This window comes from Seriola lalandi, unplaced genomic scaffold (genome assembly GCF_002814215.2).
Source record: "Seriola lalandi dorsalis isolate HSWRI2012SDOR001 ecotype SW California unplaced genomic scaffold, Sedor1 jcf7180002054470, whole genome shotgun sequence".
Classification (NCBI taxonomy): Eukaryota; Metazoa; Chordata; class Actinopteri; order Carangiformes; family Carangidae; genus Seriola; species Seriola lalandi.
The window spans coordinates 827,542-841,923 of record NW_019525023.1 but is presented as its reverse complement, the minus strand read 5'-3'; the positions used below and the strand labels follow the sequence as shown (position 1 = coordinate 841,923).

The window sequence follows — 14,382 nt, the reverse complement described above, 5'->3', positions numbered from 1 at the left end:
AAAGTTTTAAAATGTTATTTTTGATATAAATACTAAACCTCTTTTTTGTCATGTAGAGGTTTACTCAGAGATTATCCAGCAGACAGTGCAGCACCTACTGTTCCACATGTTCATCTCAGCGTTGCTAACAAAGCAGTCAACTGCCTTCAGTATTCAGGTGAGATAATCTTACATCTAACATAATGATATATTTAAATAAGTGGCCAGTCAAAAATTCTAAAATCATTATGCATTTCTGTCTTCTCAAATATTACAAAAAGTATTAGTAAAAGTGAGTACAGATAACGATCATCCCCAGAACAAAGAAGTAATTAAAAGAAGTGTGAGACAGAGACAAGAGTATGAGGATCTGAGGTTTTTCAGTGAGAATTAGAGGTGGTACGCGTTTCCATTTTAGGTAATAATAAATCAGCTGTTGACTAAAATATTCTAAAACAGTTCTGTTTCCTTGTCTCTCCCAGGTGATGGAAAACAAATCCTGTGTGGTCTGGGCGACAGCTCAGTGTTATTGTACAAGTCCTCCCTTACTGGCAATCCAGCTGTCTACACAGGTGCATGAAGCAGACATGGATATCCATACCCTAAAAACCTCTGGTTGTACAGCAACACCCCCCACCCAAAACCCTGCAATTGTACATATTTTACGTTGATATCCTCACATTTCAATCTGTTTGTCACTTGATGGATCAAGTGCAGCAGAAACAGACTCCACAAGGGGGCAGGAGAGATAAGAGGACAGAAGTTGAGGTGACCAGCAGGTCACTGTGAGCCTCTTCTCTTCACTCTGCCCGACTCTCTGAACAGTACCATAAAAGTAAATGTTGCATCCACACACAGTATCTGCAGTTTAATTTCAAACCTCTATCTCTGCATGCAGGTCATGACAAGCCAGTGAGCAGTGTTAGCTGGAGCCTCAACAGACAGTGGTGGTTGAGTGCATCAGAAGACCAGTCACTACGAGTCTGGGCTCATGGCAGCACAGAGCCTGCCATTATCATGGTAAATGTCCCATGCATTCACTGACGCACCCTTGTACTTGTGTGTTTTTTCCTCTTTTTTTTTTATAGTTTACATTTAGTCTCTATCACCCTCATGTTAACCATCACCACTACATGCCCTACCTTAAGCCTTAATCAAACCTTCACTCACTCATTATTCTAAGCCCAAGTCCTAACCATAAAATAACAGTGAAATGAGGACCAGCCAGAGTGACCTCATATTGCAAAAATGTCCTCCCTCTGAAGGTCTAAAAACTCAAATTGGTTCTGAAGTAAAACCAAATAACTACAGACACATGCTGTACACATTTTTCACTCTCACTTCTGTCTTAAAAGACGGCTGTGATTACTGGAAGGATTTTCTCTGTAATTGCAGTCTTGCAAATGAGGCAATTATACCACACTTGAATGACAGTAAAACAGTGGTTGCTACTGTATCCACAATGTTTTGCTTCATGTTCTCATTTGTTGTTCTTAGTAAGATGCTTTTAAGGTATAATGTCTCAGGTTTGGATTCTGTGATAAAGTTGCATACTGTACTAAGATATGTGTAGTGTATCAAGTGTGACGGAAAGAGTGAGCTATATTATTAAATATAATGGTACAATGCAGGTAAGAGATGCTATGATGAAAATGATCCAATTTGCTTAGACTGTAACACATCAGAAACTTAGTCATGCACCTTTATAATTGAGGGTTTGTAGGGGAATTTCTGTATAATGTTCAAAATGTATCTTTGACATTTTGATATAAAGCCTGCTTAATTCACTCTTTCTTGTTCTAATAGAATAGCCTCATGGAATTAAAAATGAGAAAGCCAAATTAATTGGGATGATAAATGGTGTGTTTCTTGGCTCAAAGATAGCGACTTTGTCATTCAAAGCATCTGCCAGACTCAGAGCATCCAAAACTCTGATCATACACAGACCCTCCTTACTTCATTGGGTATCATGTTTAATAGGACAGTCAGAAGTGTGTCTACTTTCCCAGGCCAAGTGAAAACAAAGGTCTGTCGTCAAAATCCAGGGTGTCCCCACTGCTGATGTTAACCATCTCAGCTTTGCTCTACTCAGTGAGATTGTTTTGAGCTTGGCTGGGCCTGTAGCCTTTGACTGCTTGGTGTTCTTGTGAAACAACCTGGCAACAAGTGCAGGTCTTTTCAGGGACAAGAGCTCTGCCGGGGTGTGCCAGATTTACAAATAGCTTTCCACAGTTACTGTCCACTTGAAAACTCAATAAAGAAATAACTTGACCACACAGTATTCTTTTTAAATTTCTTGTCATTGGACGTCTTTAAATGTCAGATAGTTGTAGCACAACTCTAAACCTGGACAGAGTAAAAGTCTGACAGGACAGCCCATCTGTTTGCCTCTTTTACCTTGACAGACTCTAACTATGCCCTTTGTGGGTTAAGGAGAACCACTACATACCGTGTTTCTTATGAGGATGCCTCTTCCTGAGTTAACTCCCTCCTTTTTTGTAACAGATTTTCTTTTCCCTTTTTCCACATGGTATGAAAAACGCCTCTATCAACTGTGGGTAGACAGAAATGAGGAGTTGTTGGTTGTGAAATTGGGTCAGGGATATCTGAATTGAGCAAACATTTAAGATTAAATGATCTACTATTAATGCTCATTAAGTCTATTGCTCTGAGTTTGATGGGATTACTTAGACAAAGCCATTTATGCAAATGGTCACATTTGAGAGTGTTGTGTGTATCATTTAAAGCACTTAAAAGCTCTAAACTATGTACAGTACTCACTCTTATAGCTTTTTAATACTTTCAGTATGTGTTTCTCTTAGCTGTGACTCTACTGTAAATTACAATACATTGTTAGACAACACCATTTGTGAGCATACTTTTTCAAGGTTATTGTCTTTATTAGAATCAATTACATTCCCAGCAATTAAAAAAAGAAAAGTGGAAAAGAAAAGCATTAATCCTTCATATTAAATTACATTAAATTATATTTTTAATAGTATGTTTTCCTGCATCATGTATGTCTCAATAATTTCAAGAGAGTTTTATCATTGTCTGTCTTCTTTTCTCTTGTAGGGTGACAGTTTGTTCTCCAAACCCATAAGAGGTGCTCAGTTTTACTACCTCGACAAATTTCTGCTTTTTGCATCTGGACCCTCCCTGTACTTGTACCTGTATAATGTGGACATCACACGCGATGACATCAAGAGGTATTACAAGTGATTACTGTATATACAGAACAGTTTAACATATGCTATAAAGTCGATGATGATACAAAAGCTAGCTATTGGTTATGAATTGTTTTTACAGATGCACATTAATTACAATTTTGATATGATTGCTTGTTACATTATGCTGTGCAAAAAAATGTAGATCACTAGAGTTGGGGGAAAAAATTTTCTTTGTTTTTTTTTGTGTCAAGCTGAGTCAGTTTTTCACACAACTGAACACCTGGGGTAATCAAATTAAGTTGTGGGTCTTATACAGTTAATAGTAGAAATGCATGTTTTTGAAGAGTGTCAGACAGTCTAACAATGGGAAATCAACAAAATCCTTCACCAGCAAGGCCTCAAATCATACATTAACCTATGTTATTAACATAGCAGTAGTCCCATTATACTGCATTATTTCAAAATGTAGTATTTGACTTTTCAAGAATTTTGCACAAAAATAAGGGATATCACTGTAATATTCAATTTCAATATCAGTGTACTGTATTTACTGCTCATGCTTGTTATATTCTATTTTTTTTAAATTAACTTTTCTTTCCTGGAAGTCACAGGTAGAATACAGCTGAAAGACGCTGAAATGGCATGGTACTGGTGGTACTGGTTCTTCTCTATTTGTGCTTTTTTGTCTGAGAAACATCATTACATAAAAAAACAGATTGTGTTACACAATCACAATGGTATATCTTCAAATCTCAATGCTGCACAGTAGAACAGTGTTTTTCCTGTCTTGTTGGCCTCTAACAGTAACATTGACACATAGGGGTTAAGTGCCTTCCTCAAAAGAAGATTAACAATACTTGCAGAGTAGAGAGGGCCTTTTCCAGAGACTCAAACCAGTCACCTGCCACCTGCAATGCAAATACATCTATTGCAGCAACACTGCAATTCCACGTAAAAAGGGGATATAGAACAAAGAATTTGTCCTTTTTATGGGAAGCTGGCTTTATTGGTGATTTGATGGGGGCCTGGCTTTATTTAGCTGCTACCACAGTCACTGCTGACACTCATTACCACCTAAATTGCTTGACTGTGTACTGTAAGCTGTCAGAGTTTACTCTGGAGGCCAGAAAAATGACAATAAATGGCCTCCATACCCCTTTTTAGCAGTGCATGTTGCTCATTCATTATTTTTCCTCTTTCGGCAGTAATTCATGTGATGCGTCTTGTGAATGGGAAACAATTGAACTGTCACCATTCAATAAAAACGAAATCATAAATCCATTGTAAAGGGTAGTGCCTCCTACTGAATTCTCTCCTTCAGCTGTATAGTTCAGACAGGGAGCAACAATGATTGGTGTGTGGAGAGATTATGTTAAAAGTTTTATCGTGTTGTTACCTTCGTCGGTTTAGAAAATAATGCAACTTCTGTAACGGGTGAGGTTTGGACCCAAAAGCAGCACCGACAAGAACCGATGTATTGGAAATCACTTTTATTGTCAGCAGAGGCAGGTAAATAAGCACAGTTCAGTTCTAAGGGGATTGGCAGTCTTTGAGGGGCTTGGGGAAAATCCGAGGGCCCGGAATGAAGCTGTTGAGGCAGCCGTACGAGGCAGAGGACCGAAGAACCAGCAGGAAAGTTCTTACGCTGCAACAGTGGAGGCGAAGGACTCAGAGCAGGCCTGAGAACAGGCAGACGAAGACCAGGCAGGGGCAAGGCAGATTCGTGGTCAAAAACAGAAGGGCTGAAGTATTTACCAGGGCAGAGACAAGGCGGGTAGGTCGGGAGCAGGCAGGGTCGGAACCGGGAGATCAGTCGAAGGGTAATCGCTGGAGAGTCTTGCATGGGGACAAAGAACAATCTGGCAGTGAGTGTGGAGGAGAGTGGGGCTTTTAACCAGGCTTGATTGCTGATGAGCTGCAGCTGAGTGAACAGGTGAATGGAGTGACTGACGAGGTGGGTGTGGTTGGCAGCTGGGGTGAGCAAGGGAGTAGTGAGTGAAGAACTACTGAAGGCAGGTATGTATGGAGGACAAACCATGACAACTTCTATTTCTTCTTAGATATCAGCAGCGGAGTGTCGTCAAATTGGCGAGGTGCCTTACAACAACATCACCAACCGACATCACTGCCTTGTCTGCAGTCAATGATTTCTTCTCTTGTATCCTTTTTGCTTGTTGTTATTGTTCGTGTAACAGGAAGTGTTAGTGTCTAGACTGCACCGTTGCTGTGGAGGGCAAAGTGAGCTTATGCCTTCAGTAGATTTACTTGGAGCATCTGGTTGGACCAGTTCCATGTCAACCACAGCAATCAGTCTGTGCTTCATAAAGTCTTCACATGTCGCCCCAGGGCTGCCGATTTTACCTGTAAGTGATTTAGGTGTCTTTAATTTTTAAGGAATGTCTGCATTCCAACCCCTTGTTAAGGTTTACAGTGTATTTACTTTCCAATAAATCCACTGAACTGAGCTGCGTTTGGATGAGTGAGATCCTGTCGGGAATTATTTTGCACCTCTGTGCACAGGCCAAATAGAAAATAACTACACAGTGATTACACTGAAAAAAATATTTGTTGCCTGGATTAGGAGTTAACGTGTATATCATTAAAAATCCAACTGAGAACTTTAGTCCATTTAAGTCAATGTGTAAATGGACACCATGCAGAAGGAGACACTCCACATGAATTTAAAGTGACAACTCAATGAATATAAATGACTTAATGAAAACAATTTCTAATATTTGTATGATATATATTATATATGTATAATATTTGATTTTTATTTCACTTAGAGTATCTTTTCTTAGATGTTGTAAAAAATAAATTAAAAAAGATGAGTAATAATAATAATAATAATAATAATAAACTTTATTTGTATAGCAGAAAGTGCTTTACAACAAAGATATTACATGCACCAGTATTAAAAAACTATATTTAGATGGCTAAATACAACATCTGGGAAACTTGCTGACAGCTACTGACATTTGAAAGCTATATACTCATCACAGCATGGAATGATACAAACTGTCTGCAAGAAAGCTAACTATGTGCTATGTGTGGGTTGTCTTATGACAAAATAAAAGCAAACTAATGTATTCAGCCACTCAGCTCAGCACCAGCTTCCAGTGCTAGTCCATAAAGAATAAGGGAAGGCTTTACATAAGTTATTGATCAAAAACAGTATGTAATATTTTACTTTGTAGTGCTGGCCCCCAGACTTAAATCTCCCAGAAGAGTCATTTTGAACATGTATTGCATCAGGCCTATAGTATCTAAATAATAGTTGCCATTACTTCTCTTGACAGCTATCTCAGACATTGTCCTGCTGTGTGGTTCAGATCGATCCATTCAAGTGTTTGACATGAACAAAAGTACAGTGTCCTCAGAGCTGCCTGATGCCCACAGCAGAGCTGTCCACTGCATTACACAGAACAAGGTGAGGCCATTTAAATGTTCTTGTTACAAAACAGACTAAGTACCCAGTACAAATTTAAAAGTTCCATCTATTATATATTATGTTTGTTTTATTAAGATAAGAAATGTGTTCTTTATGGGGTCTCTATGCACAAATTCTGTGCAGATAAAAAAATGTTAAATATTAGGAAAACTTGAAAACTGGAAGTTTTACTCCTAATGTAACTGGTGAGAAATATAACCAGTTAAATGTCAAAGTTTCAGTATTGTTTTTATCTCGCATTCAGCTCAGTACATTCTTATATAGTTAAGAAATACGATGCATATGAAATACAAATGTATTTCATATGAATTGCATTACCTTTGTTCTTAAGTTTCCTCCTAATTTAAATTTGCCTTAAATCATGCACGCTAATATCTTGAAAATAGCACTTTTCTTTAAAATCATTTTAATTACTGAACAACAAATGTTTATTGTAATTAAAAAGTCACACATGCAAGTTTCTTATGCTCATGAGTTTTTGTCAAATATGTTTCAGTCTTTTGCAGTTTGACCAAAACTTATGATAACTTCAAACCTTTCTGAATGACAGAGGCAAAGACATCTTATCTCTCCACAGGCAGGCTGAGTGACGTATATTCTTAACCCACACAGTGAAGAATTTGCTTGACTTGGCATCAGTTGGTAGTGTGAGCCCCATCTTCCATCTTACTCTAGAAGGGTCTAGTATTTGGCAGATGTTGTGAAGTTACATAAGACATCTACGAGTGTTGCGTAAGTTACATAAGGCAGAGATCGTCTTTGAGGGAATAAAAGTGTTAGTTTGCGGTGTGAATGAAAAAGGTCATGGTTTTAAAAAAAAATGTCTTGGTTACCCAAAAGTTTCCATGACAGACAGGCAGGACATGCCATCATCAGTATCATTCATCTTACTGAGTGTTTGAATGTAAATCCCTGGTGCATCAGGATTAAGACTGCCATAGGAGATGGCAGGAGGAGATTCCATGCTGGATGATGGTCTTGGAGTAAAACTGTTCCATGATGCACTTTGGGTTTATGTGGCCTTACTCCCACATCACTGTCTTGGACCAATATGGGCCCAATTTGCTGGTGTCTAACAAGTAGACAGCTTGGGCCTGTATCCACATCCATTATAGTGCTATGAGGAATGTAATACTCTATCACTCAAAATGAAACTATAATATCAGTAATAAATCCACGCATTCAAGTGTGGGGTTCGGCATATTATTTACATTTCTTTATAGCTATCACATTACAGTGAAAAGAAGGTCCTGGTTTCTCTCCATATATAGTCATATCAATGTTTGCCAGATTGTAATCACAACAAAGCCATTCATTTTGATCATAAAAATTATGGAAGTTTTGACCAATCAGATGCTTATATAACTTATTGGAATATAGAAAATGTTTATTTGTGCGGGCTTGTACCCAGTGACCTTGAGGTTTTAACTTCAGTCACTTCTCCGTGTTGACCTGTGCATAGTTGACACTCAGGCCAGTCTGGATTAGCTGCACACACTGCAGCTAGTAGCACGGATTAAATGCATTAACCCATTCAACTGCGATGCACTGTTGCACACAGCTGACTATACTCCTTCTACCCAGAGGTGCCTGTTCTTTGTCACGCCAGCTATTGTGTTCCATACATTGTGGAAAGCCTGCAGAGTGTTGTTACAGCTTGGCTATTACGTCAATGTGGGGTCCTCCGCCTGGGTGCCCGAGGGCCTTTGGGTGCTGTAGGGTTAATACCTGCGGATCAGAGGGATTGCCCCTGCTTGGAGACTGCACACATAACATCACTCTACTCTCCACTCTTGCTTTCTCGTCCCGAGGCGTACCAAACATCAGGAACTTAAGCATGTGAAGCAGCTTTTCCCACTTCAAATTTCCATCGCCCCTTGTGCAAAATTCACCTGGAACTCATCAGAGCAGAGGACTTCATGGAAAATGGAACTGGAAATGCCCTCTCAGACTCCCATTCTCACACTCTTAATGGAAATCTAAACAAAAAACACCCCCACCGCTGCTCTCTCACTCTTGCGCTCTCTCTCCTTCTCACACACACACACACATTTGATTGAATCTTCTGATAACCTGGTGTGAAAAATATGGAATTCACGTATGGATGTGCAGTGGAAACTACAGCGGAAATATATTTACAGCTGGTGCCTATCTCAGTGTGGTACATAAAAGATGAAAGATGACACACAAAGGCAAATGTATAACAATTGTGCCTCCATTCCAGTTTTATTTTCAGCCCGATTTGTTTGCAGTGCTTTATTGTCAGCATCTACTTTTAAGTAGTACTAATGCTACCTTGAATAATAATATAAACACTATATGCAATGCAGGATACAGAGCAGTGGAATAGTCCAGTACTTGAGGATAAGATAAGCTGATTTACAACCCATTTCAGTCAAACATGTGCTGAATAGACATTTTGGGGTTTTTTTTCTGTGTACTTCGCAGGGCTCGATGTTCAGCACACAGTCACCGGAGTCATACAACCTCTTCCTCACCAGTGCAGTCACAGACGGTGTAAAGATTTGGGATCTCCGTACCCTTAGGTTGGTACTAATTCTCTCTTTTCTGTTGGATTTGTAATCAGCGCACACTTATTGGGAAAATCAGGCAAGAAATGTGTGATGAAACAGCTGTGTCTGTATATACATTTTACTAGGTTCTTCAGATGAAAAATTATGTTCAAAAACCCCTCAGCAAAACCTTAGTGGCATTATAGTACTATATAGAAAGTTAACCAAAACAAGAAATCATTTATACTTTCCTTTGGTCATGATGTTATGGACATTGATTTGGAATGACTGGCATATAATTCTGAAGTTACTTTCTCATGATGACATAACAGTTTTTTGCCTTGAATTCAGATTCAGGCATTGTGGCGCCTGAATGCAACCTCTATAACAGATTAGCATCATTGTTTTTGTGTAATATCTATGTATTTTTTTTCTGTTCCTGAGAGAAAGACAAACCTATCATGTTTGCTGTGATGAGTAATGTCCAGGAAACTGTTAATTGCCAACAATAATGTGTGCCCTATTTGTTTTGTGCCCACTATACAGTCGTATAACCCAACTAACCTCTACTGAGTCCTTGCACTACTTGAAGGGTTGCTTCATCAAATCTGTTGAAATTGCCTAACGGCAATAAATGTTCAAGCACATTAAGAAAGAAACCATTATTGTTTTCTTTCCTCTGCTAATCCCAGGAGTGCAAAATTATCTTATATTCAAATTACATCAACACTTTTTGTCAGAAAAACATTCCTAACTTGATGAGTGAATGGGCAGTCGTTCAATTTCCAAAGTACGTAGCTGAGAATATTTTTCTTTGGCCCTTAGTAGCAGATATCCATATAAGGCAGATAATTCAAGTAGGCTCTCTTGGATTTTAGAATGTTCTTTTTGGCCCAGTAGAAGGCATTATTGAGTATTTCATTCTTTCATGTCTGTGATTGCTTCCATGTTTAACTTCTCATCCCAGACTCCATCAAAACCTTATTTCTATCTGATAAATATTTGTGCCTGGTTTCCAGGTCAACTTCTGGTTCTGAGAGCTGTCATCAAGCTCCCTCAGCAGATGCTGTTGTTCTGAGGTGAAACATATGGATGCTTGAGAACAATATGTAGAAGCTTTTTTTTTCATTCTGTTGGCCCTGTTAAATTTATTTCCCTCTTTGATGAAACTTTTGTTTCTTTTTCTGTAGCTAGTACCAACCTCAGAAAGACTTGCAGCTCCCCTAAATTAATGTTTCTATGTTTTTCTTTTTATACGAAGGCTTGAAGCTAATGGAAGTAATTAAGATAGTTCTTGGTTTTCTCCTCATGATGATGGAGGCAATATAAAAATTCTTGGAACAATGTGTGGCATGAGTAAACCTTACATAAGGTGGTCATAAGACTGATCTTCATGATAATCAAATTATTTTAGTCAGTGCAGCTTTCCCCTAAATGGAACCATCTCATATAATTTTTGCTCAGGGCTTGGCAAGAAGAGCATGAAGAAAGTTTTATCAGTTGTGAAAAACAAATCTTCATGGCATTAAAGTGACAAATGATCCCTCCATATGAAATTAATTAAAAAGAAAAAAAAAATAGCTCCCTCTAAATCTCTGAGTAAGCAGGAGTTACAGGGGCATGACCCTGGAAACACATGTTGCTGTTATATTTTGATACTTTGAGCATAACAAATAAAATTACATTTTCCTCATTGTATTGCACTGGTGGCAAAAGTTTCAGAAAAAATATCTTTAAACTTAAAATCAAAGCTTTTTGAATGGCCAGAGGTAAGAGAGAAAATATGTTTTTGTGATTTTGCTAAACTGACCCTTAATCTACTGAATGAACTTCCAGGAAATAGTGAAGTATGTAAAGATAATGTTGTTTATTCCCTCTTATCTACTCCAATTATATAATCCAGCCAGGAGCAAATTAAAATGACAAGAAACTTTTCACCTTTCCATTAGTTATACATACAAGTGTAACATCGAATCACTCAGGAAGTCAGTGAGACTAGGCATTCTCTCACAAAACCTGACTGATTAAATAGGCAGTCATGTTAATTTGGCATTCTCAAAAATGTAATGTTTTGCAGCTGGAGTCATTAATGGAGTTATTTTATGCCCTGATGCTGAGTTTTGATGATGAAGTTTTTTACACACAACTATACTGACAGACAGTCTAAGTTCAGACAAAGTTGGGGTTAATACTGTATTTTGTCTTTGATCAAAGAGAGCTTCCAGAAAAACCACAATGGGAAATGTACATTTCACTGAGTGGAAACTTCTGAAACTCAGTCTTAATTTTATTTTGCTTTGTCACCAGAGAATCCTCAGCACTTTTTTCCCCTTCCTTTTCAGACCGAAGCATAAACAAGCATGATACCCACGTGTATCCATCAAAGATTGAATGAGGGTAATGGTTTTCGAAAAGTTTTCCACACTTAAAGACAGTTTTATAAACTATGTAAACCACTGGATTGGTTACAGTTTTTTTTTTCTACCCCCCACACTTCATTCACCCCTTACTATTCAAAATGATGTGTTTAAGTGTGCAAGGTTCCAGGTTAGTGATCTACACACCAGCATTTAGCATAGTTAAAAATCAGATCCACTCAGATACGGGTTCTAAAGCTAGAGAGAACAGATGGTGATCTGTTTCTCTTTAGTCCAGTGATGTATTCCCCGTAAATCTTTTGGAATTTCCATCATCTGATAATTTCATGCTGAGCAATGCATTCTGTGAATAAAGAGATCGTTAATGTAGTCAAATGAAATAATATTAAACAGTACAATAAAAAGTAAGCTTTCACCTGATTTGCACTGACACAGAAAAATTGGGTGAACTATACTGGCTGTACATAATGACCTATGTTTAGCCTGCTGATTACCTTGATGACTGACACTGAATACCCAGGTGGATTCAGTAACCGTATAGGAACCCACTCAAGAGGATCAGACCCTCCGGTGCAGTCTGTGTTAGTCATCAGGCAAATGCCGAATAGTCATCACTCATACAACATGAAGAATGTGTGTGGGATTCAGCCCAGCATCTCTTCTCCTTCAGTCAAAACATTAAGTCCACTTTCTGACCTAGAAAACCAGATGAGTGTTTACTCTAACTTGTTAAACTGCTTCTCATCAGTGTGATAGTGACAGGTTGTTTCAGCCCTGCTGCAGACCTAGATGTCCAGATTTACTGATAGGGATTTAGAAACAGATGCATCTCATCCATCCTCTAATGCATCTCAATGATTAGAGGTCAGATTTGCTACAATTTTGTCATAAGTAGCTCACACTGGAGATAATATAATCCTATTGGATATAAGTATATCCTTAAATTCAAGCTAACCTGCACAAATTTAGAAGTATTTACAAAATGAAAACATTCCATTTTTTAGTTTTCAGTGAAGCAAATGGCTTAGCACTAGTCCTTCAGCGCCACAGTCAAGGTTATTGGTTGTCTTCTTTTGTTTACCTTGTTGTGTTGGGTTTTTTTTTTTTATGCTGAACAGCAACAGTGGTTCCAGCTCTAGGATCACAAATGTTCGTGAGTGACTGAGTGAGTGATCATAGTTGAGTGATCTTATTTCCACCATTGGTCACTGAATGCCACATGACTGCGTTGGAGCTTCCCCATTTACTGTTGCAATATGAAAATGATTTGGCGCCAATCGCTTTCATTAGGGTTTTTTTTTTTTTATAGCCTGCAGTGTTGCCAACTTAGCACATCTGTCGCTATATTTGGAGACTTTTTTTCAAATAAGAGTAGGTATAAATCTGGTTTATGGCTGGACTGTGACTTGCAGGGAAACTGAGTAGCGCTTCCAATCCACCGAGCCTAGCCTTCACTACAGCAAATAGTCTACTTTCATTTCATGTATCATAATTACTAAAGGAGGCAGAGGAATAACTAAACATAAGACACACACCGAGTAGAGAGCCAAGAAGAGTGGGAGGGAGAGAGAGAAACCACTGGTAACAGCTAAGCCGAAGAAGCTAGCAGATCTGAATTGCGTGTAAACAATAGAAAAACCAACAACAGGAAATGAGACAATACACTTACTGCAGCACAACAATGAAAGCCCTGTTAAGAAATAAAGGGTTTCTGACCACTGAAAGTCTAGAGGGCTTTTAATTTGAAATAATTACAGGAAGAGATGAGTTTGTACTAACACGAAATGCAGTAACTTTTAATTAAAGACCTGTCTCTAATACAAGTCTGCCTCAAATAAAGGCCTGTTACCTTTTGCAGTTGGGTTAAAGGCCCACTCAATTTTTGAGGAAATACAGTTGAAAACTATTGTGGAGAGTGTGTGCTGTGTGTGAGGCAAAATGAGAAAAATATTCAGTTGCTTCTAACTTTCTCTCTGAGTGGTGAATATAGCTGAAAATCACAGCACGGTCTTGGTTTTTAACTTGTAACTATGTGTATAGTGATTTTGTCAGATGATGTGACTGTTATAAAATCAGGATTTTAGCGTTGCAGAGACTTGGAAATGGCTTGGAAGTAAGCCTGTAGTTTTAATGGGCTGCGTTTCAGTCATTATTTCAAACTTTTGACAATAGAAACAGAAAAAACATGAATAAGAACAGCTTTATTGGAAATTTGTCTGTATTAAAATACAGGATAAAATATAGGAGAGAAGCAAACAGATAAAATGACTGAACAGACTGAAAATGGTTGACACTAGGCAGATTGCAGATCGGATATGATGATGTCAGTTGTTTACAGCAGTTCCACAACAGTTTTCAACTACGCCCTCAATTTTGCACATTGAGCGCATGCAGTCCGGCCATATAGTAGTTTTTGACCTAATCTTGTTTTCCCATTTGATTGGCTGCATTTGCTGTCAATCATGCCCAAATTTTGATTTGTCAGCCTCTGTTTTCTCAGTTTATAAATGAGTGACTAAGCTCAGCTACATCTTAATTATGCTAATTACCTTTGCTCACCATACTCTTGTGTGTAACTCGAGACACAAGAGCATGGTCCCACAGTCTTGCCACAAACCTTTTTTTTTTCAGTCAGGTGGCCATTTTTTAGCTGAACCAAGTCAATCTCATGAGGTGTTCAGTTGCAGCCAGAAACTTGTGACTTAAACTTCTGAGGGCTAAATGGGCAGATAGTGTAGTTAGCTGACAGCGAAAGTATTCTGGAAAAATGAGAGGAGCACCTTACAAATTAGAGTAATCCCTCTGAATTCAACACTGCAAAAAAAATCTTGTTGACTCAGTCTTAATAACAGTTTGACATTGTAAGATTCATAAAGGTTGTATTTATTGCT

The 14,382-nt window shown here is 38.3% G+C and overlaps 1 protein-coding gene across 1 annotated transcript in view; it reads left to right on the top strand.

Annotated features, from left to right (window-relative positions):
- Positions 1 to 14,382, top strand: part of wdr27 (WD repeat domain 27) — a 44,529-nt gene that overhangs the window by 10,564 nt on the left and 19,583 nt on the right. Inside the window, 7 exon segments of the mRNA XM_087175433.1 lie at positions 5 to 157; positions 462 to 551; positions 878 to 999; positions 3,055 to 3,188; positions 5,210 to 5,307; positions 6,458 to 6,579; positions 9,049 to 9,146. Coding sequence (XP_087031559.1) covers positions 5 to 157; positions 462 to 551; positions 878 to 999; positions 3,055 to 3,188; positions 5,210 to 5,307; positions 6,458 to 6,579; positions 9,049 to 9,146 — 817 coding nt within the window.